This window comes from Pelodiscus sinensis, chromosome 7 (genome assembly GCF_049634645.1).
Source record: "Pelodiscus sinensis isolate JC-2024 chromosome 7, ASM4963464v1, whole genome shotgun sequence".
Classification (NCBI taxonomy): domain Eukaryota; kingdom Metazoa; phylum Chordata; order Testudines; family Trionychidae; genus Pelodiscus; species Pelodiscus sinensis.
The window spans coordinates 73,605,207-73,633,177 of NC_134717.1; the positions used below are offsets into that span (position 1 = coordinate 73,605,207).

The window sequence follows — 27,971 nt, forward strand, 5'->3', positions numbered from 1 at the left end:
AAAGGGCGGTTGCCCCCCCCCCCCAGACTCCTCCCCCTTGTAGCTGTCACGCCCCGGGAGCCGGGGGGGAGCGCGCGCAGCGTACTTCGCGGAGCCCCGCCGGCCAACCGCCTCAACCGCCACTGACTTATGGGGGAGCGCCGCGGCTCCCGGAACGAGCCCCCCGGCGAGCAGGTACCAGCCGTTGTTGCGTGGAACAGCACGCAGCTCTGCGGGGAGCAGGCACGTAGCTGCGCCGCGTGGGAGGCTGCTAGCCCCGTGACTGGCCGGGCCTCAGGCTGGCGGGTGGAGCCTGGAGCAGGAAGTAGAAGCGGGGCCAGAGGCAGCTGCTCCCGCCAACCCCCTGGCCCTGCTGCAGGGGGGCTGGGCCCCCAGAGGAGTAGGGGGACCCTGAGCCGGGGCTGCCGCTTTCCCTTCCGAGGCTGGGGGGGCGGGGCGATGCAGAGTGACCCGAGGCTGGGGGGCGGGGCGATGCAGAGTGACCCGAGGCTGGGGGGGCGGGGCGATGCAGAGTGACCCGAGGCTGGGGGGCGGGGCGATGCAGAGTGACCCGAGGCTGGGGGGCGGGGCGATGCAGAGTGACCCGAGGCTGGGGGGGCGGGGCGATGCAGGGTGACCCGAGGCTGGGGGGGCGGGGCGATGCAGGGTGACCCGAGGCTGGGGGGGGCGGGGCGATGCAGGGTGACCCGAGGCTGGGGGGGCGGGGCGATGCAGGGTGACCCGAGGCTGGGGGGCGGGGCGATGCAGAGTGACCCGAGGCTGGGGGGGCGGGGCGATGCAGAGTGACCCGAGGCTGGGGGGCGGGGCGATGCAGAGTGACCCGAGGCTGGGGGGCGGGGCGATGCAGAGTGACCCGAGGCTGGGGGGGCGGGGCGATGCAGGGTGACCCGAGGCTGGGGGGGCGGGGCGATGCAGGGTGACCCGAGGCTGGGGGGGGCGGGGCGATGCAGGGTGACCCGAGGCTGGGGGGGCGGGGCGATGCAGGGTGACCCGAGGCTGGGGGGGCGGGGCGATGCAGAGTGACCCGAGGCTGGGGGGCGGGGCGATGCAGAGTGACCCGAGGCTGGGGGGCGGGGCGATGCAGAGTGACCCGAGGCTGGGGGGGCGGGGCGATGCAGGGTGACCCGAGGCTGGGGGGGCGGGGCGATGCAGGGTGACCCGAGGCTGGGGGGCGGGGCGATGCAGGGTCCCTTTCAAAACTTCAGCAGAGCTGGTTTCCCTGTAGAATTGATTTGGGTTTCTTTTTCCTGCAGTGGGCTGGATACACTGAGGCGGAGGAAATGCAAAACCCTGCTTCCCACAAGCATTCAGGCATTTTCTCCATGGCCTGAAAGTTGCTCAGCATCCCACTTGATCCCAATACTCTCCAGCCTGGAACCCCCTCCCCAAGCCAGCATCCCCTTCTCCACCCAAATTCCCTCCCAGAGCTTACATCTCTCACTGCCTTATTCCTACCCCAGAGTCCAGTGAAATTGAGTAAGGGCTGAGGACAGCAAGTGATTGGGGGGGGGGGGGCAGAAATGGAGTGGGCAGGGCCTCAGGGAAAGGAGAGGGGGTAAATCTTGGCTTGATCTGACACAAAGTAAACTTGGGTGTAAAAAGGTTGGAGACCACTGCTGTAATTGATATTATGTTTGTGACTTAGTTCTTATAATTGCTAATGTGGTGTTGTTGTATCTGCAGCTTGGCATAAACAATGGGTATTATGTACTATTTCCAAAATTGGTAAAAATCAAGTTATCTTAAAAAAAAATCTCACAAACTACAGATTGAACATCTGTGGGCCAGGACTCTCGGATGTTGCAGGACTAGAGCGCCCAAGAACAGAGGTAAAGCAGGGAGCTGAAACTCAAGGGCCAATCCTCAACCCAACTTGCTGAACTCAAACATAGCAAATTATCTGAGCTAGAAAGGATGAAATTTAGGCAGTAGAGATATAAAGTATTCCACTTAGGAAGGAATAATTAGTTTCTCACACAGACACAATGATAGAGAGGTGTTTTTTAAAATATAAAACTGTTATTGTTATAAGACACAAACAGGAACATTTTAGTTTTCACATCAAACAGCAAACATACTTATACATAGTTAAAAGGTCTCTTGCTACATCTACACAACAAGGTTTTTGCGCAAAAACCCGCAGAGCGTCCACACCTCAAGCATGCTTTTGCGCAAGGAAATCAACGGTGAAACGGCAGAACATAGGGCTTTTTGCAGTGTAGGTAAACCTTATATAAGGCATAACTCCTTTTTGCACTACAGCTGTTGCACAAAAAGGCATGTGTGGATGCTCCTCAGGGGTTTTTTGTGCAAAAAGAGCCTATCTGAAAAAGCACAGGTGCTCTGATGGCCATTCTGTGAATGGTTATTGGAGCTTTCTTGCGCAAGAGCGTCCATGCAGTGTGGACATTCTCTTGCACAAAAGCGCATTGCAAAAGCGATGTGTTTTGAGGTGTGGACGTTCTCTTGTGCAAGAAGTTTTTGTGCAAAACGCCTGTAGTGTAGATGTAGCCTCAGAGACTACAGAGCCCACAGCGCGTGGTGACAGCTCCCTGGGAGCAGGGCTGGCAGCCAGGATATTGCATGTAATCATAATGGAAACCAGTAAGCTGATGTTTATTGGTTAACTTAAAATGGTTACAATCTTACATCTCTATTCTGCATGGCTTTGTGCTTATAGGAAACTACTCCCACTGGCTGCAATTACTGGCTAGTAGGAGCAACGGGGGTGTAGCTTGCAAGTGAATGTAGGGATGGAGCTTCCCTGTGCAACTCTTCACAGAGCTGCTTCCCTGCTGCGGGATGCAGCCTGCAGCTTGCCTGGATCCAGTCCATGAGGCTCAGGGCCCCCTTCTCCCCTACAGCAGGACAAGATGGTACTGTTGCTCCAGCCATGCAGGGAAGGGGGGGGTATGTGACGGACCAGGCTTGGTCTAGGCACCACTGAGGGCATCAGCTCAGGGTGAATTGCTCAAAACCAGGGCTACTTACAGCCCTCGAGTGGAGACCTTTCCCAAATAGTCCACAAACCAGTCACACAGAGCACTTCAGCTACCAGTCTTGCCAGCAGGAAGCCTCACAAGCAAAACCCCTCAGGCACTCCAGCTTTCCCTGTGCCACAATCAGCCCCGCACCTTACACACAAGGTGAGAGGTTATAAAACCTGATCTCACCCACTCAGAACAGATCCTCCTAGTCCCAAAGAACCAGCCACAGTCCCAGGACAATTTACACTTTAGATCTTACCCACAAGAGCAAGCCGAGTCAATCCTTTAGAATCTAAAGATTAATAAAAGAAAGAAAAGGTTGTGTAAGATTTACATACATCAATCACCAAGTTCTTGATGCAGGCTCTTAGGAGAGATGTTACAAACTGCTAGCTTAAAAGTCTCTGGTGTACATCCTGTGTCAGGATGGGTCAGCAATTCTTCCTGGCTCTCTGTCCCTAGCAAGGATTCATCTGGAATCAGGAGCAAGATTGAAGACAAGATAGAGATGCCTTCATGGGATTTTTATATTCCTGGTGTCGCCCAAATTTGAGCTTCACGTGCAAGCAGCCATGAGGCATTGGCTGGAACTGCAGGTTTCCAAACATATTCTTCAGGTGTTTATCAGCCACTCTGAGAGCCATTATCCAAGAAGCAGTGGCTAATTAGCACAGCCATTCACTGAACTATCATTCCTCACAATAGGCAGGCCAGGCCCCTTGCTCCCTCTGAGACAGAAATTATTTACAGTACAAGTACAGAGCCCATATTTATAACTTCACATACAAACACCATAGAAGTAGATGAGTAGCATACATAGAATCAGCAGACTCGTATAAGCTTTTGACACCTCACATGGCCCACTTTGTACAGAATTTGGGGCAAACACCACCCATGGTGCAACAGTGATCTTTCTGCTCACTTTAAAATCCAATAATGTGACAGGGCACCAAGCCTCGGAGCCCCTTCCCCACATGGTTGGAGTGCCAATGCTGAGTTGCCCTGTTGAAAGAGGTGGAAGGTGTTGTGTATGGGGTTGTAGATATAGATCTTGTTATAGTAACTGAGTTAGGTCACATGGGGTTAGCCCCGCCGGTTTGGGCTGGTTCTAGCTAGTTCTGTGTTATGAAATAAAATGGACCCTTGCAACTGTTTAAGTTCTCTGTGTTTCTAGTGATTTCTTCCTAAACTGTGGAACGCCAAACGATATAACAAAATGGTCTGATAATCACCCATCTGCGTGTATGTAGGTGAGGGGTCATTAGCTTCTGGAGCAGGGATTTCCCATGCAGCAGTGCTTCCCTGCCTTGTGTGTTACAGAGTCTTCTCCATTCTGTATACTCATGGAGTGACACACATGTATACTAAGGGAGCTTTCAGAGGGGTTTAGGTGCGTCTTCCCATATGCCTTCTGATCGGCTTTGGTTCAAGCAGTGGAAAGGTTTTTTCGTTAGGCTGACAGGTTGGATGATATGCCCTCGTTCACCAAGAACATGCTTCCATAACAATAAAAAGGTAGCCAGTGCTATAAGACCGTTTCTCAACCAGTGGTACGAGTACCCTTAGGGGTACTTGAGAGAGGCTGGGGGGGTATGTCAGCACAGTGGGAGAAACTGATTTTTTGTTTTAAGTTTTACAGCACTTTATTATTTTTGTACTTTTTACACCCAAAAATTTCATCACCTGCCTGGCTACAATTAAGTTGTTTAAACAAATGTGTTCCAATGGTAGCAAGAAAATTGTGTGTCTGAAAACTGTAGGTACTTGAGGTACTTAGTTTTTTGTTTTTTTTTAAAGGGGCACTTTATTAAATGTTTGAGAAACACTGCTATAAGGGAATCACAGAAAGAATTGCTAGAATAAGTAACTACTATTTACTTAAATGTTTTGGAGCATTAGCTAGAAAAATAAAAACAAATAGGACAGTGACATGCATTGCACAGAGTAATAAGTAAGAGAAAGAACATTTGCAAAGGAGCAAAATTATAATTAAAATGGCTTTCAAGGAGAGGACTACAATTCAAGGAATCACAGCAGCAGATTCTGTGAACCGTTATGAGACTTCATGCCTGCATACTGACTGAGCAGAAGTGGCTGGGGAGACGCAAGCAAAGGCCGATATTAAACAGTAGCTAGCATGCAAAGCCTCCTCCTGCCCTGCCAAGAGTGCACAGCATTTCTAAGTGCCGTGTGCGCCTCCCAGGGCAAGGGTAAGCCGGAGGAAACTTTGCATGCTCCTCCTGCCCCCAGTCAGGCTAATCAGGGCTTGGGGGGGTGGAGGACCACACAAAGTCTTCAAAGTGCTGCGTGCTCCTGGCAGGAGAAAACTTTGTGCACTTCCCCCACCCCCAATTGGTGGAGGGGAGCAGCAGGGCCTCTGCGGGCTGGATCAACCTGGTTGACATGCCAGATTTGGTCTGTGGAGGCCCCTTTGCCCACACCTGTCTTAGAGGGAACCCTGCAGACAGTGTGTTAAAAAACCAGCTCTCATTTGCTACCCCACACTGTTCTCTCTGATAGATGCAGCAGTGTGGGGTGGCAGCAGCCCCTGTCCATGGGGGAAGGGGCAAGCTCCATGTGGACAGAGGCTGCACTAGCAGCCCAGGCCCGCTGCAGAGGCCTCTTCTACTCCCCCCATGAAGTGGCTCCATGGGAGCAGATACTTGCGGGCAGCCAACTTGAAAGCAAGCTTCCTGCATGTACCATGTATTCTATCAGAGGCAGCAGTGGGAGTGGGATGTAGGTGGCTCTGTGGGATTTGGTGCTTGGAGGGATCTGGCTTAAGTCAGCATGCAGTTACGATTAATTGATAAACCTAGGCATATCAGTTAATCATGTCCTCGAGTACACACTGACATCCCTAACATTTACTTGGAAAATAATAGAATCAGTAAATACTCTTTGTATAGGATGAAGTGTATTTACACAACCGACTGACAGCGCCCCTGTAACCACTTAGTACCTGTACTCAAAATCAGCATAGAAAATCGTACGGTTTTTAAATTAAAGACCATTTGCACTAAAACTAGAAAAATCTACAGCCGCTCCCCGACTTACAGCCACCTCCACTTACCAAAGCGGTCGCAAATGCGGATCCGAGTTACGAACAGCAATCCGCGCTTACGAACAGTGGTCGCCATGTAACTATCGGATCAGAGTTACAAACAGTTCGAGTTACGGACTAAGTGTTGGTCCGTAACTCGTTTGTAACTCGGAGAGCAGCTGTATTACATACTGAAACTTTAACATAAGTATATCAAACAAGAAAACCATGCTCAAGTTAAAAAAATACAGCTGACACAAGTGTACACATTTATCCAGAAACACAATATTTATTTAACATTTTATTTTTGTGTGTGTGTATTCTGCATTGCAGATTATTTTGAATTTTATACATCTCTATTTACAGTGATTTAAAATATTCTTTATTTTTTTAATCTCTGGAAGATATTTACAAGGTCAACAGTAACTACACTTCAACAGTCAACAGCATTAAACAGTTTCTGTAAGACAGTTAAGATAATGGCTTACATACACCAATAACATGATCTTCAATATGTATCATCTTCAGCTCTGTAAGAATGAAGATTTTCACTGGTCCCAGGTGAAAGGACATCATGCAACAGAGACTGCATTCTGTTTAGTGTTTTCACCAGTACTATATCCTGATGTTTGAGAATACATACCAACATGCAGGGTTACACTGGTGAAAAAAGGCTTCTCCTAAACAATTCAAGATTTGCCCACAGAAAGTGGGTTATTTACTGCCTAGTCTCTTTTTGTGACAAAGATAAGATTATATAATGCCAAAGTAGTAAACATCCTTCAGAAACCTTAGTTCAGAGAAACAAACCTCGTAGTATGACAGAAACAGTAAGAAAAATACTATCTTAATCCTTGCAGATTGCTTCATTTTGCTAGTCAAACTGACTGCAAATTCTTTACTGTTACACAAACAGTAAGACTCAAAAAATTCATTGTGAAGTAGAGGAATTTATTTAAAAATTTTAAAATAGCATGGAATATCTCAATTTACTTATAGCAAATAAAAGCTACCATAGTAAATCCAAAATATATTGTTTTGGGATGATCTAATTAGTCAAAATCTTCTCTAGCTTTTGACTGGTGTTCGTGACGTGGAAAAATGTTTCCAGTTAAGTGATTCACAAGGTTATTTACTTTATGTGGTTTCATTCCATAAATAACCAATAGTAATGCTCTTGCCCAAAAGCATACACTTTTCTTAAAAGTAAAATGTAGTGTTTCTAAGTAATATTTGAACACAAACTAACACTTTGAATACTAGCAAGCCCATGAGTACTTTGCAGACATGAATAATTTATCTTGAGTGATTGCTAACTCTGATGGCAAATTAGAAGCCATATAAATTTGACTAGTAACTTGTTCATAAATACATGCAAGATTAGTGAATTGTCTTAACTGGAGAGAAAAATTTCAGTAGCTTATCTGTCACTTTCAAGTCCTATGTCAAGGAGAAGAAATTTAATTTGTTTTATGAGAAACTACTGTCAACCTATTCAAATTCATATTCAGTGCTGGAAGAGAGCAGGATCAATTGTCCTACACCTGAAACAAAGTGCCATAAAGGAGTCTTATTGAAGGGTACATCTAAATTCGTATAGTCATCTGTGCTACAGACATGATACAGCTAGTTGCTCATTTGAAGGCATTTCAGTAATTAGCTTGATTTTTCTAGAGCTGATTTTTTTTATTTGGAAATTCATTTTAAAAAAATTTAATTTGACAAGTATTCAGTCAAAATAAAGGGGTGTCTTCTGTTCTATTAACTCACATTTGACTGTAAACCTGTGGTAGAAATTAATGATAAAAATTAGTTGACGAAGTCCTTGCTCAAAATGCAGGCCAGGATCTCAAAGTAATTGTACAATTGTTTTTCCACCAATGTTTCCTCACAGGAATAGAAAAACAATATTTTACATTAAAAAGGGACAATTTTTTGTAGGGTGGACTCCATTTTAATTACAACTGATCACGTGGTCTTGTTAGTAAACGCTCTGCTGCATGTAGGAACTATGAAAATGAATTAGCTTTTCTATATGCCTATAGAGATTACACTAAATTTTAACAGAAAAAGTAGTTTGCATTTAATTTAATTAAATCTAGAATTAAGATAACTGACTTGGGCTTCCCTTATTTATTCTTGAATCTGGACTTCCACCACTCCTGAAGAAGTGGGTTGTGCCCACGAAAGCTCATGATACCATCTACATAGTTTGTTAGTATTTAAGGTGCTAGTAGACTATTTGTTGTTTTTTAAGTTTTGGGATAGACTGTCCACTAATAAAGCTCATTTCTCATACACAGATTTTCATCTGAGGTTGTCCATATTAGACTTCTAGGGATAATGACAAAAAAACTGAATTTATTTTTACTGCAGATAAACTTTGCCAACACAATCTACTCATTATTTTAAGTGTCTTATTTCTTCTGGTTTTATGCTATGCAAGCTGGCTTAAGATAGAATTTTAAAATCATTTTACAATATTAGCAGTCATATTAAAATATTAGCATTGGGCATAGGAACATATGTAAGCCAGCCTTGCAAAATCTTCTCACATTCAGGGTGTTTTGTTTTGACATACCAGTGATAGATCATTTTCTTCCTTCTCTTCATTGTCATCCATCATAGGCTACGTCTACAGAGCTTCCCTCTTCTGCAAAAGCCTATGCAAATGAAGCACAGATTAGCATATTGCTGCACTTCATTTGCATAATTAATTGAGCCATTTTTGCACAAGAGGTTTTTGCACTAAAAGGCACAGTCTACACAATACCTTTTTGCGCAAAAAACCCCTCTTGCATAAGAGCCTGAAAAAATGAGGAAGAATGGCTCTTGTGCAAGAGGGGTTTTTTGCGCAAAAAGGCACTGTGTAGATGGTGCCTTTTAGTGCAAAAATCTCTTGTGCAAAAATGGCTCAATTAATTATGCAAATGAAGCATGACAGTGCGCTAATCCATGCTTCATTTGCATAGGCTTTTGCAGAAGAGGGAAGCTCTGTAGACAGCCATAAAGTAATAAGCAGGAACATACACTTGGCTCTCAGCTGATCAATTATCACAACAGTTTTAACAGAAAGGTGTATCTATATAAACTTTAGTGCAATGCACAACCTTGATTATCCAAATGCCATAAATAAATAAGGGAATTTTAAATTAAGACCCGAGTCCCAGAAATAAACGCTAAGTTTAAAATGCCAAACAAGATATCAAATATTTGTATGGGTCTAGTTTAAGCTGAATACTCAGTCCATGTACACTACAGTGAATTTGTCCTTTTTAATTTCCATGTTTGGAATGAACTAGTTTTACTCCTGGCTTAAGTTCTGCAGTCATTCCTGACTCAAGATATGTTCACTGTCCACACATGAACTATTCTCACAATGCCAATGGATACGATATACCTAACGCACTTTATGGTAAGTTAATACATGAAGGTTACAGCTCTTCAGCAATATTAGACTGCAACAATTTAGTGTTTATATGATTTAGTGTTTAAAATACCAAAATGTTGTTGGTACAGTGCATAATAATAATAAACAATAATAATAATAATAATTAATAAGTGGAGTTCATTCTATTTATATTTTTTTCACAATTTAGAGGGGCAGTATTTTATACAATTTCAAAATTTTCTTTTCTTGAAAAATTCATTTTGTTGATTTCTATTTCTAATTGTTTTTAAGAGTTTTTTCTTATTAAAAAAAATCAAGTTACTTATCAATCCCTTCATCTGAATTGTTTCCAGATTTAAGAAAATTAAAACACCTTAAATCTTAAGGCAGAGAGCAATTAGCTTATCTGGAAAGATAAATACGTTTGAACTGTTGATTTAAAAATCACCTCAGTGTAGAACAATTTGTTCCAAAATTAATCTTCAAAATTAATTTGTGAACCTTTTATCGTTATTTTGAAAAAATCCTTGAACTAAGTTTTTAAATTAACTACTAATTATCCAAAAAGTAAAAACAACCTACTTTGTATTCGCCAATATACACACAACTGAAGCAGGCGATGTGACAAATGTAGGTACCTACCCGCATAGAAACCTCACATGGTGAGAAAAAGCTCTGCTCCTGTAAATCCACCTACTCAGAAAAGTAATGCCAAAAAAGCTATCTTGTCAGAAAACATTTTCACTATTCCAGTGTCTGAACAGGTGATTTTAAGTACTTTAAAAGACTGTGAGAAACGAGGTTTGTCTGAGACTATTATTTTTACAAACCATACAAGCATCTGACAGAATACATAATAGGTATGATGTGATGTTCACTGCTACAGAATGGAAGGACAAGATTCAAACTGTTAAGAAAGCTTTTTCAAAGTCACACCATGAAAAGTATTCCAATACGTATTTGGAAAAATACAGTAAGTGTCAATACTTTGAAAATTAAATTAAGTGGATGAGTTTACTTTTCACTTTCAACATTCATTTAAATAGATATTACTTGTCACTTTGCTGTCTACACAAAAATGGCTCACAGCTCAGCCAAAATGCCACTTTTAAAGTAGCTTGAAAGCTGATGAAAGAATTAGCAAGCCAGTTATTTTATATGTCCTTAAGTTATGAAGCCCCAGAAATAATGAGTTACGAATGGCAGCATATTATTTGCACATTTATGCTAAAATCAAGAGAATACATTTATTCTTAGTTAAATGTGTAGGTACATCTTGCTACAGTATCCATGCTTGCCCACCTCAGAGTTATGCATATATACTATCTCAGATGAGGAGGAATGTTATATTCTACATTCTTACCTTCTTCTGTATACTGCAGCTGTACTGAACTATTGTAGGGGTCTAATCTAGTGCAGTGTTTCTCAACCAGTGGTATGAGTACCCTTGGGGTATTTGAAAAGTCTTGTGGGTACATCAACACAACTGAAACTTGAAGAAAACGGAATGTTTGTTTTACAGCACTTTATTATTTTTGTACTTTTTACACCCCAAAATTTCATCATCCACCCACCCAGCTACGATAAAGTTGTTTAAACAAATGTGTTGCAATAGTAGAAAAAAATTGTGTGTCTGAAAACTGTAGGTACTGGGGGTACTTTTTTTTTTTTTTGAAAAAGGGGTATTTTATTTAAAAAAAAGGTTGAGAAACACTGATCTAGTGCATGTTACATACCAAATGCATAATAATTATGGGGAGACAATAGTTAAGGAAATAAATCTCTGTATCAGTTATCAGAAACCCATTATTTTAAATAGTTTTGCACTTGGTTTAACAGTAGCATATAATACTTTGTCATCTCAAATTGTTCTTTGTATCCCAAGCATTTCCATTTCAATGAATGCCACAGTACTCACAAGTTCACAAGCTCAGCACATTATATTTCACAACTACTTTAAATGGATTGATGAACATATCTAAAAGCATTAATGATCTATAGCACTGACATGACACATTATAATGGCTGCTTCATTTATGTTCTGGATGAGTCATTCCAGAACACAGAAAAATTGATCAGTAAACCTCTGACATAAAGCACTCAAAGAATCCTTTGGACAAGTTGTTCTATATCGTGTCCGTTCATAGTGTGGAACAACTAAGATGTTAATAGGGACAGAAGACGAATGCTATCAAAAAGCAACCTGTAGAGCAAGTAGTGTGCATAAACACAAAAACAGATTAACAATATTTATAACAGATTTATAAAATATAACAAAAGGCACTACACCAAAAGACTAAATATCTGCAAAACTGTTTTTAAAAAGTAACTAAAACAATTCAAATTTGAGTACCCATATTTGACTCTCCATTTAAACCTATTTAAAGGACTATTTCATTTTGCCGAACGGGTTTCACTGCATTTTGTAAAACAAATGGATTATGATATGGAAACTCATTTGCCAAGTTTTAGCATAACACAACATTTTAAGAGGAGTTACAAATCCTTTAGATGAAAACAATAGAAAAATACAGAACCTTGATAGCAGAGCTACCAAGCCTCACTACATGTATTTTCAACAGGATAAAAATAGATTGGATTTCTTCCAAAAGTAGCTCTGAACATTTCTTCCTCAAAAACTAATATAAAGGAATAATTTGGTCCTTATACATTTTTATTTTTAGTACCATTTTCTTTTGTCTATTCTAAATACATCTCTACTCTTAAAAATAATCAGACAAGCTTCTGCATGATGATAGCCATTGTATTTAGTTTCTCCATTGCAAGTACTCTAGAAAATAAACTGACAAATGTAGCTATCTCTTGCTATAATGTGAAACATCAATATTTGTCACAGTACATACTTTACAGGTTGATTTTACTGAACAATGCTATCTCTTGGCCATTCCTTATTTTGTCTTTGTTCTATCAATTTATACACCCTTAGCCATCCTTGCCATTTTTAACAAGATGCTAAGGTGTTTTTTTTTCCTTAACTGAATGTTTGTGTTTAAGTGTTTAACTGAAATTTTGGTGTAAGTCTGAATGCTGTTTAATGCTCTTTGAATGAGAAATATGAATAAATGACTAAACTCATTCAGTGTCTTCGCTCAGCTGTTTAAGCTATGAGCTCGAAAATCACTTTGAAAAAAAGGCTAACTTGAAATGAGTGTTAAGAGAAAAATCGAAAGCTTGAACTATTTAAACAACCAAACCATTAATGCTATTTTACAGTTCATACGTCCTTTATAATCAAAAGATAGCCTGTAATTTGTAATTGTATATTTTTTTTTTCACAGTGAAAATTTTAAAACCAAAGTGCCTACATAATGAAATAATGTAACTCTAATCTGTTCCATGAGTTAATGGCCTGTAAACTTCCAGGTCACAACAAAGTACAGAAAGAAGGCTAAGACTTCCCCTTTTCTCCTTAGTTATCTGAAGAAAGACAGAGACTAAAATATGAACATCCTTCTTTTTAATTAGACGTACTTTTAAGTAGTGATCTCTAGCATAGGTATCAATTGCTGCCCATACACCAATCATAGATTCAGGACTTGGTTCAACAGCATGACTTCAGAGTTTTCTAAGAGAATGCTTTTGACTGTCAGCAAAATGATGAGACAGTATTTACAAAATGCAATGGATTGGAAATACAAAGGTAGTGAAGTATGATACTTCTGGGAGAAAAGACTGAGTACCCCCATTGTACCAACATTGTTTCTAGAAAAAGTGTTGCACATTGAAGCTTCAGTGTTTTCAGCAAATCATTATCTCAGTCCGTGATGCATCTCCTTGAAGGAGGATGTCTGGACTACAAATGTCTTAATCTATGCTGTGACTGAACTACAAACACCTAGAAAGCAGCTGAACAAAGGTTCCCTAACAGCCATGACACCATGGAACACAGCCTGAGAATCCCTCTGTTTACCTGAAGATGCACTTGTTCAATTCAGTGATCATCACCTCACAAACAAAAGCAGAGTTACTAGTTAATTATTCCTGGGAAAGTTTGTGTCTCCTTCCCACCTTTGAATCATTTCAACAGGTTTGGCCTTTCCAAATTCTAGTCTATAAGCAGCACGACCCTGTGTCCTGGAGGGAAGACATGTAACATAAATATGGCTATAACGCCATAAGTAGTACACTGTAACCTACGTTCTCTTCGAATAGCCCTCTCTTTATGTGAGGGGCAACAACTTGGTAATAGGTCTGTCTCCACTGCTGAACAGGAAGAGTGTCAGGAGCAACAGAGTGGGGGCGAAAGTGGGAAAGGAAAATAATTATTCTCAATTTAATGGAAAAGTGCATTAGTCATCCAGGAGCAACAACATTCCTCTCCCCCCAAAAAGATTGCACAAACTCAGAGAGGTCCAAAGTCATATTAGGATCTCTGCAGCATCCTGGTTTTAAGAAAAATCATGATCCAGTAGCCTTTGCAGTACTTTAGACTGAGAAAACTAACCCGTTTCTTTTTCTTAACAAAGCCAAAATATCATCTCATAGGAATCACATTCACCATTTCCTCTAATGTCTCCAGTATCACAGTGTTGAAATGGGACTGATCAACCTATGATGGATTGCACATCACCCAAGGAGAAAGGAAGGTGTGGAAAAGGCATACAGAACATTTCATACAGCTTCACAACTATGTTTACAGGGGTGGGGGCTGGGAGTGAGGGGAGATTTATTGCTGTTTTATACAAAAAACAGGATATCTAAACTGAATCAAATGAGATCACAACGGTCAGTATTGTCACACTGTGGGATGAAGACTCTAGTTCTTGCTCAAGGATGAACTGTCTGTTGTTTAAAACGTAAAGGGGAGTCTAAGCTACACTTGGGATATCAGCTGCATATTGAAACTTGGGGATCGAGACTGCTTGGTAAGGGGAGCTCCTGGGGTAAGGAGATCTTTACCTTCCCTAGCTTGGCCTAACCGGTCCTCCTGTAGACTGATAGTTGAAAACCGATTGGCATTGCCAGCTGCTAGATTAGTAACAACTTCAGTGTCAATCCCAGTGATGGATCCTGCTTGACCACCATTCACATGGTCAAATGATTTACTGGAGGAAGCACTGGCGGTCCGGATCAGGCTCAAGCTACTGGCTTTTGGTACCACCTGCCCAGCAGGCAGGCTCAGGTGTTTCTTTGTAGGTGTCATCTCGATTGTTTCTGCAGTAAGGTCAGCTGGTTGGTGTAAGTACTGCTTCCAAGCTACTGAATCTCGAGGGCTCTCATTGGATTTAACAGTAGACGATGTTTCTTTATCCTTAGCTGAACGCCCACTTGTTGCTTTCCTTAAACTGCCCCTTTGGGATGTGGATGATAGAGGCTTGGTCCCAACAGGCTGGTTACTAAGGGAAGCTCCCGATGAAAATCCTTCGTCAGCATCATTGAGGTTCACAGATTCCTCTCTTCCATTTATACCCTCAGTGTCTACAAAAACCCAATACAAATAAATCAGACCAAGAAACTAAACAGAAAATGTATATGAAGCAAATGTGTACAAAACACTACTAAAAACAAAACTAACAAACACTTCATTTTCTGATCCAAACACTTTTCTACTTGTTAAAAAAAATACTGATTCCTGCAAACAAAAAGCCTTCCTGCTATCCATAGTGGATGGTAACTTTAGTCAGCACCAGATTCCAGTACTCTAGGAGCCCGATTTACCTCTCACTTTCCTGATTTTACACTGAAGTAGCCTCATTCACTTCAAGAGAATTACTCCTGATTTACACACAAATGCAAAAAGTCAGTCCCATATGGCTTATTTTCTGTTCCATTCATATGTACTGTGTATGGTTCTCTCACACTTGTAGGGGGCACATCAGTGAGAGTTGGGGGGCTTAGGAAGGGGTTTTTTGCTTCACTTGTGTGGTCCCCAAATAATTTTTCTGTGGATCAGTGGCCCCTGATCCAAAAAAAGGTTCCCCACCCCTGCCATAAATAAAGAAAACATTGAAACTTTTTATGCTAGACAAAAACCATTCTCCCTCGCAAAATGGCTTGGGTGTTATGTAATTAATGGTGAGTTTCCATTAGCAACTGGAAGGTTTCTATTAGTCCACAGAAAGGTTTGCATTGAGCCAGGTGGGCCATGGGCCAAAAAGTTTGAGAACCACTGGTGTAAACAAAGGTTTACCCCCGACTGAGACACCTCTTGGGCTCCAGCCTCACGGGGGGATGGGGAGGGAAGTCTGAGGTTCAGGGCTTCCCATGGGCCAGATTTACTCTTCTGCGGTTTTGGAGTTAGTGGATTTTAGGGGTTCAGTGTATGGGACAGGGCTGAAGTGTATGGGTCAGTGAGTGGGACAGGGGTGAGTGCAGGGTCTGGGCAGGAGATGGGCTGCAGGAGGCAGTGAGGGTGGGAGGAGGGAAGCAGAAGCAGGCTGGAAGTAGGATATCTGGCCAGAGGGAGGGAGCAAGAGCAAGGGAAGGTGCAGTGTGTGGCCAGGAGGAAGGGCTCAGGAGCAGGGTGGAGATACAGTGTCTGGCCAAAAGGGAGGGTGCAGGAATGGGTTGGGGGAAGGATGTCTGACAAGGGGAGAGGGTGCAGGAACGGGCTGGGAGTGCAGGGTCTTGGTGCGGGGCAGAGCAGGAACACGGTAAGGGTACTGAGGGTGCACTTACTTGCTTTTGCGCCCCATGCCTCAGGTACAGTCTCCTGCTGCTGTGAGTCAGCGTGCTGCTGTTTCCCCAGCTGGGGGAGGGAGAGCGGCAGCGTGCAGAATCACTTATGGCTTCTTTTCTCTCTTCTTCCCAAGAGGTGGGTCCAGCAAGTGGGGCTCGAGGCTCCTCCCGCCCTCCCCCGAGGGAAGCCAGCATTAGCGCTCTAACATCACTGGGGGGGAAGGAAGGGGTGCGAGGCTGGAGCACTTGCACGGGCTCCCTGCTGCAGGGAGAGGAAGGGAAGGAGGAAGGGGGGTAGAGAGGCAGACCACTAGTGGTCTACGGACTGCAGTTTGAGAACCACTGGTTTACACCAATGTGAAAAGAGAAAAGAGGGTTACTTTCAGAACTGTTGTTCTGAGAGATGTGTTGCTCATGTCCATTGCACTTAGGTGTGCGCATGGCGTGTGCACGGATTGTCGAAGAGTTTTCCCTTAGCGGTACCCATCAGGCCAGCCGGGGAGCCCCTGGAGTGGCGCTGCTATATCGGTGCATATATATCCCCACTGGCCTTCCACCCCCTCAGTCCCTTCTTGCTGGAACGCTCCGATGCAGGGGATGTTGGTGAGGTGTGGAATGGACATGAGCAACACATCTCAAAGAACAACAGTTACGAAAGGTAATTAACCGTTTTTTCTTCAAGTGCTTGCTCCTGTCCATTCCACTTAGGTGACTTCAAAGCTATCCCCCAGGAGGCAGGGTCAGAGCCTACCGTGAGAGAGACTGCAACACAGCCCTACCCACTGAGGCACCCTCCCTGGCATGCTGCATAATGGCATAATGATTTGCAAAGGTGTGCACCAACGACTATGTAGCTGCCCTGCAAATCTCCAGAAGGTCCAGCCTGAGGAACGTCTCCCTTACAAGGGATATATGGCTGATCACCTGGGAGAAGGTGGAGCCTCTTACGAGCCAATCATCCAGGTATGGATAAACCTGGAGCCGCCACTTGCTCAGGAAAGTGGCCACCACTGCCATGCACTTTACAGAAACCCTGGGGGCTGTCGAAAGGCCAAAGGGGGAGCCGTAAACTGGTAAGGGTTGCAACCCACCATAAAGCGGAGGAATCACCTGTGCACAGGCGCGATAGAAATGTGAAAGTAGGCATCTTTGAGACCGAAGGCAGCATACCAGTCTCCCACATCTAGGGAGGGAATGATGGAGGCCAGGGTAGCCATCTTGAATTTGGATTTTACTATGAAGGTATTTATATTCCTCAGGTCCAGAACGGGGTGGAAGCTGCCCTTGGCTTTTGGGACCACGAAGTAGCAGGAGTAGAAACATCTCCCTTACTGTCCCATGGGACTCCTTTTACCGCCTCCAGGTCGAGAAGCTTCTGCACTTCCATCCTGAGAAGATGTTCATAAGAGGGGTCCCTGAAGAGGGACAGAGAAGCGAAGGAGGGAGCAGAAAGGGATGAAATATCCCCTTCTCACCATGTCTACGACCCAGCGGTCCGTCACAATGAGCGGCCAGGCAAGATGGAAGGGAAATAAGCGATCAGTAAAGGACCTCGGTCTCAGACTGATGCACTGTCCTCGCTCGCACCTTCAAAGATTCAGCCTAGGGCCCTGGGGCTTACTGGAGGGGCCTGCTCCCGATCGGAAGAGGAGTGGGAGGGACGTCTGCCGCTTCTGTTGTTATTATTCCACCCCTATTCCTAGAGAAGTCCGATCTATTCCCCTGCTGGAAAGAGCGGGATAGGGCCCTAGGGAAGGAGCCCTTGGGGGTATGGACATCTAGAGACCTGAGAGGTACCCTAGAACAGGGGTAGCCAACCCATTCTGGGCAAAGGGCCAAGATATCAGCTGACAGCCATGGAGAGGCAGTGTTCCAAGCCATGGGGGGAAGGAGGGAGGAGAAGAGCCGCATGCAGCTCGTGAACTGCGGGTTGGCCACAACTACCCTAGAGTCCTTTAGCCAATGGAGGCCTTTATCGAGAACAAGCCCCCACCCTGTAAGGGCAGGTCCTGAATCGTGTTCTGGACTTCAGGAGGAATGCCAGACACCCGAAACCATGCGTTGTCATGGTACAGGCTGCCGCATGCGCGGAGTCCAGTGCTGCCTGGAGTATGGCTCGGGACACTACCTTGCCTTCCTGAGACAAGGCCCTGAAATTCTGCCTGGAGTCATGGGGTAACAACTCCCCAAACTTGTCTATAGCTGCCCAAAAGTTGAAGACATATCTACTCAGGAGGACTTGTTGGTTAGCAATCCTGAGTAGGAGATCCCCAGAGGCATAGGCCTTGCAACCCTACAGGTCTGATCACTTGGCCTCCCTGTTCTTGGGGGTAGGGATGGCTTGGCCGTGGTGCTTGCGGTGATTAGTGGCCTGCACCACTATCAAGTCCGATGCCGGATGAGAGAACAGGTGCTCATGGCCTGCCTGATGGACAAAATACCGCCACTCTGCCCTTTTGTCTGTAGGCGGAATAGACGCTGGCATCTGCCAGACGGCCTTTGTGATTTTGCCCACCATCTTATTTAAAGTCAAAGCCACACAAGATGGCACCTTCGCATTGAGGATGTCAACTGTAGGATCTGAGTCCTCAGAGGCCCGCTCAAGTTGGGCCCCAAGGCTCTGGGCCAGTCTCCGGAGGAGCTCTTAATGGACCCAGGAGTCCATGCCCGGCATTGATGAAGAGGCCAACCCTAGGGCCTCATCAGGGGAGGACAATGAGTACCCCTGAACAGTCAAGTCCTCCAGCTCATGCAGCTGCTCCAACACCTGAGAAGGGGCAGAGTGCCCCGATGACCCATGGTCCCCGCTCCCCTCTGCCGGTGGGTGAGGGGATTCCCTCCTGTACCGCCAGAACCTGCGGTGCCAGGGCACCGGAGTGTCCGAAGGTGGGGACAGGACCCCCAAGTGTGAGGATCCCACCGTAGAAGGAGTACTCCCCTGGGCCTGGTGGTATGCCCATGGGATCCAAAACAGCCACTGGTCTGGATGCTGCCACTGCAGGGGCTAGGTCTTTGAATGGCCCGAGACACTGTCATGGTGCTCAGGGTGCTGGGAGTAAGAGCAGCACCAAGACCTGGAACAGAGCCAGAACCTAGAAAGGCACCTGGACCTGGAGCGGTGTCAGGAGTTTGAGCGGGAACAGGAGCTTGATGCCCTAGACTGCACCGACTCCACATTGGAATCTGATGTGTAGTTGGAATCCGACCAAGGTGGGGCAGAGGCCAGACCCGGGAAATGGTGCCCTTCTGCATGCCGAACCATGGATACCAGTTTGCTCTGGTACTGCATGGGCTGTGGGGGCATGAGGTGCTCCAGGACCGTGGACTGGACCGCCAGGATGAACATGGTTGATGCTAAGCTCTCTCTGGACTCCTGAGAAAGCACGGCCACTGGTACCAAAAGACCAGTCGGTGCCGCTGGGGAGCGCAGCATCGCATGGGGCGCTGGTGTCAAGGACGGTATGAGCCTACCTAGGTCCGGTGCCACTGACGAGGCATGGGCCCGATCCCAGATCTCCAGAGAAGGTGAGGATGTCAGCAGTCAGCTCAATCGGTTACCACGCCACCTCGAACATGTCCAGAGTGGAAGGCTGTTCAACCTGAACTGGATCTTCCACTGCACTGTGGCTCTTGGTTGCACTTGACTGGCCACGCTCCGGCCCTGGAGCAGCAGGCTTTGGGACCAGTGCGGGCGCAACAGGGTATCCCAACTGGGGGCACACCGCAGGAGTATGCCGGGGCTGAGACCTGCCCTTCTCCGCTCTCCTTTTCTTGTGCTACACTAGTGATTGTGAACAGTGCTGCATCTCAGGGTGCCTTGACGCCAGTGAGGCCCCTGAAGACCTGGGAGTCTCCCCTGCACCGAGGGCAATGCACTGTGGTACTCCGATGCAGAGTCTGCTGACGGTGCTGGGCGAAGCACCGACTCCATCAGGAATATCTTCGGCTCAAATCTCTCTTGTGCTAAGTCTGGGGCTTGAAACTGCAGCAGATTCTGCAGTTCACTGGGTTGTGAGCTTCATCCAAACACTTTAAGTATGAATCATGTGGGTCACCACAGGGAATAGGCTTGGAACAGCCACCACAGGGCTTAAAGCCATGAGACCCTGGCATGCCCTATGCGCTGGGAGGGAAAGGGATGCAACAGGTGAGCCCCAACCCAAACAACTTATCTAACTACTTGGTATTTAGCACCTAGTTAAACCCTTTGTTCTTTCCAAGTTGGTTTTCCTGTTAACTACTCTAAAGGATTTCGAATACCACTGAGATCACACTTGCAAGCAAGCCAGACGGGAGCTCCAATGACCTTCACAGGTGGTAAGAAGGAACTGAGGGAGTGAAGGGCCAGTGGGGATATATATGCACCAATATAGCAGCGCCACTCCAGGGGACTCCCCGGATGGCCCAACGGGTATCGCTAAGGGAAAACTCTCCGACAATCCATGCATGCAGCGCGCTCACATCTAAGTGGAATGGACATGAGCAAGCACTCAAAGAAGAACCAAAGCCTCTTCTGAATGTACATTTTATCTAAGCAATCCTCTCATCTGTATTATTTCACTACCTTCTGTAGAACCGATCAGCTCCAGCATTACCAGTACTGGCCTAGATAATTGTGAGCACCCGAACAACTTTGTTTGACTATTCAATCCATTAGTCAATTCAGTCTGAAGGATTTGCCACAACCCTTCCACTTAACTCTGTCAGCCTCAGTTGCTATTTTTACTCTGATTTAGGGTGATCACCTGAGAGGCATGGAGTACAATAAATGCAGCTTTTGCTGAAGTCAATGTGAGTTGCTGCAAGAGCCAGCAAACTTTAGGAGTGGTCAGACCACTGGTCACCAATCACTACCACTCCTGCAGGGGTGGCAGACTTTACCAGATGCCAACTGTCACAATGTGACTAAATTTTCACCTGGTGATGAACTCTAACTCCTAATTTTCATTCCTCCCAAACCCCAGTGCTCCTTGCAGTCCATGAAGCTGGTTACCTACATATCTTCTCTTTATAAAATATCTATTTGAACATGGAATACAAGATGAAGCTGCAAAGTGCTTCTGAACAGGATCTCTGTCAAGCAGCAACCTATAGCTCCAGGCCATTAAGAGAGAACAGAGAAACCTAGAGATGGCAGTCTTCCAGAATGCAACCTGGTATGGATTTGAAAGTTGGGAGTTTAAAACCCAACCACAAGGGTAATGTCTACACTTCAATTAAAAACTCACAGCTGGCCTGGAGGCTTGGGCTCTGGGGCTGTTTAATTGTAGCATAAATGTTCAGGCTTAGGCCGGAGGCCAGGTTCTAGTAGTCTGCAAGGTGGCAGGATCCAAATTAAATAGACCCATTGCTTGAGCCAAGTCAGATGGCACAGGCCATCTGCAGGTGTGACTGCAGTGTAGACATACCCTTACGTGTATTAGTCAGTGACGTTTGTAAATAGTACAAAGCCATTCTGCTAATTTACTGGCTATATTTAGTGGCAGCAGGTTCCTTCACAAATTACTTCTAGTTTGTGGTTTGCATTTTGCTTCTTATTTTCCATTGTTAAGGAAAGAAGCAATTACTTCTTAAATGTTTGCTTTTTGTTCTTTTCCAGGGCTATTCAAAGTATTTTCATGAAAAATGTTTTGGCTTTAAGGAAATTAATAAAGTAGTTTTTACATTAAAATAACAAAATATGCATTTCTCATGTATTCTGAACATGACAATTTCAAAAACTGAAGTTTTTGTTAAGGTGCTTTTGAGTGAAAGTCAACTCATTTTCACTCAAGTGGACTTGCTTTCAAGATTAAAAAAGCAATATGTCACCTTTGTTTTATTTAAGGCCTTCGAGTTGTCAGAATTTCAGATTTCCCTATGATAGCCATAAGCATGATTGCTTGCAGGAAACCCCAGTAAGTGTACATGTTTCACAGGTTCAACTGCTGCATTATTCCAGTGGCAGTTTGCTCACCCTGCTCTAGCATATATCAAAGAGATTGTCTGAAGCTCTTTCAGTGATGACAAAAGGTTTATGAGTCTAACAAGAATTAACCTATCTTTTCACAGATTGTGGTCAATGCACTGACAGAGGTAACAAGTTGTTTTTAAACTTATACTGCTGTTTCTTGAGGCTAGAACTTAGCTGTTGGTGAAAAAAATTCTGGCTATGCACCACATTCCAGAATGCATAACAGCTTTACGGATGGTTTTTTTTTTAAGTCCCTTTCCTTCTTAGGAATTGTCTTTAAAGTGAATATCACTGATATACTTGGGTTCAGCTTTCAATGGGACTCAGGTCCACTTTCCAACCCAGTGGTCACCAACCTTTTTTAAGCACAAGATCACTTTTTGAATGTAAGTGCAATGATAGATCTACCTCAACCCAAATACCCTTTCCCTGCCTCCTTTGTGCCCCTTCTCTGAGGCCCTGCCCCTGCTCACTCCCTCCCCCGTTCTCCCTCCCTTTCACCAGTCAGGGGCAGACGGTTGGGGTGCAGACTCTGGTTTTGGGCTAAGAGATTTGGAGTGTGAGAGGGGCTCTGAGCTGTACCTGGGGCAGGAAGGGGGTCCAGGGTGCAGGCTTCGGGTGGGAGTTTGGGTTCAGGGGCCTCAGGGCTGGGGCAGGGGCTTGTGGTGCAGGAAGGGGTTCAGGAGTGGGGCAGGAGTTTGGAGCTGCCTCCAAGTGGACACTGCTTACCTCAGGTGGCGGTGCAGTGGAGCTAAGGCAGGCTCACCCCTGCCCTGGCCCTACACCACTCCCAAAAGCAGCCAGCAATCCCCCCTCTCCATCCCAAGCCTTGTTGTGCTCCCCTCTCCATTCTGTGGAGATAGAATACAGGGTGGGAGAGGAGCATCCTGACATCAGTGCCCCCTCCTCTCCCTTCCCTTCTCTACCATAAGCAGGAGGCTCCCAGGGTGGGGATGGGGGGGGGGGGGGGGTAGCTCCAAGGCAAAGGGCAGGAGATGTGCAGCAGTGGGGGGAGGGGCAACTGAAGTGCTGGCACTTGATAGCCTCTTGGCCAAGCCTGTCAGAGGCTCCAAGATCTACCAGTAGATCCCGATGTACTGGTTGGTGACCACTGCTCTAACCTAAAGCCATGCTCAGAAGAACACAGAGCTGGGCTCCTTTTTGCGTAACTCCTACAGGTTTAGTCTAATCTTTAACCTGCCATAAAGTTGAGGAGACTTTGCAGTAATGCAGCCTTTATACTTGGGAAAAAAAATTAGCCTTAGATCAAGACAAGCATATAAGGGATATTTTCTAATTAAAATGCATTTACTACAATTTTCTCAATACACATTTACAAAAGGGGGTTTATTTTTTTCCTTTGTCAAATTGGTCCTTTAGAAATATAAAGTGTTTATCTTCTCATTTATTCACACAAATACTTTCCCATATTAAACAATGAGACATTTATGAATAATCTACCAGCACCAGTCTTCGAAGGTGCTAGTAAAAGGAAGATACAATGGAAACACCCTGAAACAAAAGAACCTCTTCCCATCAGACCCAGCATTTATATTTTTATTGATCATGCAAAGCTGAAAGAAAGTGCATTTGATAAGGGATGACGCAGCAGCTAACACCTCCTCTCTCAACCCTCCCTTATTCAAACAGATGATAAAATTTGCAGGGAGACAACCCCAAGTCATATGGGAAAGCTTTATCTGAACATTGGTGCAAACATGGTGAAGAAGCACTATGAGAAAATAGAAGCAGCACTGTGTTCATGAGAAAATAATTAGGGATGCTAAACTGATTATCCTACTTCAGAAAAATGCCATAAGATAGCAGAAAATATTTGTCAAGGTAAAATTGAAATGTATCTATTTCACTTGAGAGAGGAGAATGAGAGGCTTGGTACAAGCTTTTGGATGCTGCAACCATGCAAAGAGAGAGAGGCCCAGCCAGCACAGCAATGCTGAAGAATGAAGAAAGCATACAAGACAACATGCAGGGAAATCTCTCTCCAGTCAGATCTCAGGTAGGTGAAAGATTTCTCTCCTGTGGAACTTTCCTGAGTAAGTAAAACATGCCTTAAATATATACAGTTATTCCACTGCATTGTAGTTTTCCTCTTAACCACTACTCTCAGAAACAAGGAAAGGGAGAACTGCACTTGCATTCTCCCTTCTTCAGGGAACCCAGAAGTGGAAATTTTCTTCTTTTCCAAAATAGCAATAATGATCAAAACAGCATCTCTCTCCTCAACAACCCCATAACTGACTAAATATTGGAAAGGAGCTGGTCTGATATAAAAAGTAAAGAAAAAATGACAAGTCAACCACAAATTTTTTATCTTAAAGTGTCTCAGTATTTTCTAAAGGAATTAGAGCTTCTCTAAAGAATGCACTGTTATGTGACACAGAAATCAACACAAAGTAGATCCTAGAGATTATATTTATTTTTGGACTTGTTCCATGTCCGCTTCCCTCCTATCGCTATCCACTGGCCACAAAAAAAAAAATGTAACACCTAGAGCTACCACCAATGACAGAAGAGTATCCTGAAGCATCACTTGGGAATCAGCAATAACATTCTATTACTTGCTCCAAATACTAGTGTAAAAGGGATACTTATTTTATCTGTCTCATAATTAGATGCATAAACAAATTGAATAATGAAAGGGATTACTAGGGTTCACCAGGAAAGAACTTTTTCATTTCAGGTAGGACATTGTCACTCAATTTTCACTCAAGTTTTATGCAAGATCATCATCAATAAATTAATACAGTAATATACATAAATATTTGTATGTAACGTATTAATAATTAAATCTACTGTAGCTCCATGGTTACCTTCTACCCCAGAATATTACTGAGTGGCAGAGTTTGTATAGTTTGAGCAGAAAGGCAATTGTCAGCAATGATTATCTGTTCCAATATTCTTCTCTTTCATATCCAAGAAAACCATTCAAAGTGATACAGAGTGCAAAGGACCAGGGCAAATTATATATTATTTTAAAATAACTCAAATGTTAGGGAAGGCTACATTCTTGCAACCATTTTTAAAGAAGGTTCTCTGCAAAGTTGAGGACTTCTCCAAATCCTTCAGGACATGCACATGCAACATTCAGTACAGTGAAATAAGACAAATTGGAAAAATGAAGTAAGGATGGGACAGGGCTCTTGTTTACTGAGCATGCTCAAATCACTACACACCAAGGAGCAAATTCTAAAACTTCAATAGCATTATGTTTTGTAAGTATCTTATTTTTCCAATGAAGTAGGATGTTGTGACCCTCGTTCATTAAGGGATGATTCACTGTGGTGGGTTCCATGGTAATAATACATCAAATCCGCAAGAATCTCAGATTTTTGTTTCCACAAGGACACCTTAAAGCATATGCAGTACATATGAAATAGTCTGCAAATACTTTCTCTTTTGGAGAAAATGTGACCTTTACAGTCATTGGAAATGCTAAAGGAATGTTCACACAAAAAAAGAAACATTTCAGAACCTGATTAGGACGATCAGAGGACTCTTGGGAATACATTTTCAGATAAAAGTGTACAGAATTAAACATACTACCACTAAGAGAAGTCATGAATCAAATTCACTGCATGAAAGCATATATCTTGCCAAATGCAGATGACTAGTTAATAGGCTCACTAAAGAAAATGAACGTCTATTAGACAACTCACAGAACACAGCATGTGGCTGCAAGGACAGCTGTTGCAAAATCAACAGCATACACCAAAAGAACCTGTTTGAGAAGGAATCAGTCACTGTTTTAAAGTGGCTGTTGACATGACAACTTGATTCCGTTTAGGGGATTAGTGTGATTTACTGAGAGTCCACTCATGCAGACTACCAACAAGATGGTGAAGCTCTGATAAACAAAAGTGTGGGAAATAGATTAACAGGAAATTCACTTTGGATTTTGAAACATTGTTCCAATACTATCTTGTAATAAGACTCTTTTATACCCTAACACTGATTTGACAGATTTTCTGAACTGGGCTTATGCTCATTTGGTTCATTACTTTTCTTGCAAATATTAAACATGCTCAGTAACAGGAAATTTAAAGCAATCTGAATGCTCTTAGATGCTGCCTTTTCCTCTTCGATAGCCATGCCAAGCTGCCTTTCACCACAGAAATGCAAACCCCAGGCCAGCCCACATGATAACAAAAGGTAGTATCTGACCTGGTGCTAGGTCTATAGGGGATGTGTGTATAGCAAAGAGAAGCTAATACACCCTGGGATAGTGGAAACACGCACTAGAATGGAAAGAAGTTCTGCTTGGGGATAGGGAGCCAGGATCCTCCTCCGGCATCTGCCTCACTGACTTCTGCCTCCTCTCTGTCCTACCCTCTGTTGTGGCAGCTGTCAAGGTGGGCTCCGGTAAGCCATGCTCAGGGGTCCTGCGCACCAGCACCTCCCCCTCTTGCTCACGTTTGATCCCTAGGTCAGTGGAGCCGTGTTGGATCAGGGAGCCAGGAATGCTTGAGTCAGCCTCGTTTGAGAAGTCAAAGCCATCTGGGATTCAACACATAAAATTTTAGTGCTTTTCTATTCCTTTGTAGGCATTCCAATCCAGGCAGGGAAAAGAGAATATTTAACGGAAAAACAAAAGCACTATCCACACTTAGGTCTGGTCTACACTGTACTGTGCTGTGGGCTAAAAGGGGTGCAAATTGCAGAATTCATGGAAATAGTGTGCTCTGACAGCTTCATGTGGACACTACTGGAGAAAACCAAAAGGTACCTAAGCTTTGAAAGTGAAGTATTTTAAATGCAAACTCTATACCAGTTAATTTATGCCAGCAGCATCCACACAGGACATTAAGAGAACACCATTTTGGTGCATTCTGCAGCTCACACCCTTATAGTACATACTGTGTGCAGTGTAGACATAGCCTTATACACACACATGCACATTTGTGTACACACCCACAGAAAGAGGCAGATGAACTATACTGTGAGAGGCAAACGAACAGAACAACATCAGTGGTCAGGACAAATGTGATTGAAGATCTGCAATGGTAACATTTGCTTCTATAGTTAGGCACCCTGACTTGCAAGTGACCAGAGGTCATGAAGTATTCTGGTTCTTGATGCATAAAATTAACCGTAAAAGAAGACAGGAATTTGAAACGAGGGATGAAGTTCTCCCTCTGAGATACTTGAAAAAAACCAAAACCCTACCACCACATTTATTTTTCTTCCTTTCAGTTAAATACTATTCTTAGAAATGTAAGTATCCATCAAGAAAAATAGAGGAGTGAAGGGGAATTTTTAGTTTAGGAATTTTTCTCGAAGAACAAATGGTCTGATTTAGTGCACAACTCAGTCTCCCGCAAAGTTAAGTGGGATCAGTGGTTGCTCAACACCACTGATAAAGTTAGACCAATAGTATTTCTTGTGGGAGGCCACATGGTCTAATGGACTAAGTGCAGGACTTGGCATCAAGAACGCCTGAGATCTAATCACACCTCCATGATATACGACATAGAAAGTTTACCTAACCCCTCGAATTTCTCCATCTGTTAAAGGAGGGTAAGAGTCACTTCCCTACCTCACAGGAGTACTGTGAGCTTTAAGGAGTTCATGGCCATGCAGTGCTCTGAAAAGATGTAAAAGCGCTTTATATATAACAACAAAATACTGATATTCTAAAAGCAATTAAATGAAACTATTCTGCTAGCATTCAGATTCAGAAGCCAACAGGTAACAATGGAAATGAACACAGTACAGCATGTTATTCACAGCACAGTGGGACTGCTCACCTTCTCTCCTCCAGCGGTGGCGGCGGATAGAAGCTGTCGTAATGGCTGTCCGAGAGATCCTTGGCACGGTGGGAGTAACCTCCACCTTCAGCACCTTCTGGCCTTCTTGTGATACATCAGGGGCATCAAAGGGCAATGAGTTCTTCATGGCATTTGCAACCTAGAACAATAAAATCCTGTGCAAATTTATCAC

At 44.2% G+C, this 27,971-nt stretch overlaps 2 protein-coding genes and 1 long non-coding RNA gene across 10 annotated transcripts in view; 1 reads left to right on the plus strand and 2 right to left on the minus strand.

Annotated features, from left to right (window-relative positions):
* ORC2 (origin recognition complex subunit 2) overlaps positions 1 to 429 on the minus strand; it is a 34,018-nt gene extending 33,589 nt beyond the window's left edge. Inside the window, exon 1 of one of the 3 annotated variants that reach the window (XM_075934297.1) lies at positions 179 to 429. The gene's annotated coding sequence lies outside the window, so the exon portion shown is untranslated. Of the gene's footprint in view, positions 1 to 85; positions 105 to 127; positions 147 to 178 lie in introns of those variants that run through there. The other 2 variants (XM_075934298.1, XM_075934295.1) reach the window with 2 other exon arrangements.
* On the plus strand, positions 19 to 27,967 carry LOC142830255 (uncharacterized). 2 transcript variants are annotated; one of them, XR_012905405.1, is made up of 3 exons: positions 19 to 174; positions 23,887 to 24,030; positions 27,761 to 27,967. It is a non-coding gene; the product is annotated as an uncharacterized LOC142830255 (long non-coding RNA). The 2 variants fall into 2 exon arrangements; XR_012905406.1 differs by having other exon boundaries at positions 27,793 to 27,967.
* Positions 11,081 to 27,971, minus strand: part of HYCC2 (hyccin PI4KA lipid kinase complex subunit 2) — a 77,287-nt gene continuing 60,396 nt past the window's right edge. For 4 of the 5 annotated variants that reach the window (XM_075934290.1, XM_075934291.1, XM_075934292.1 and 1 more), the window contains 3 exons: positions 27,779 to 27,938; positions 26,361 to 26,528; positions 11,081 to 14,860 (listed from right to left, as the gene is read on the minus strand). In XM_075934290.1, coding sequence (XP_075790405.1) covers positions 14,256 to 14,860; positions 26,361 to 26,528; positions 27,779 to 27,938 — 933 coding nt within the window. In that variant the 3' untranslated portion in view covers positions 11,081 to 14,255. The remainder of the gene's footprint in view (positions 14,861 to 26,360; positions 26,529 to 27,778; positions 27,939 to 27,971) is intronic. The other variant, XM_075934293.1, reaches the window with a different exon arrangement.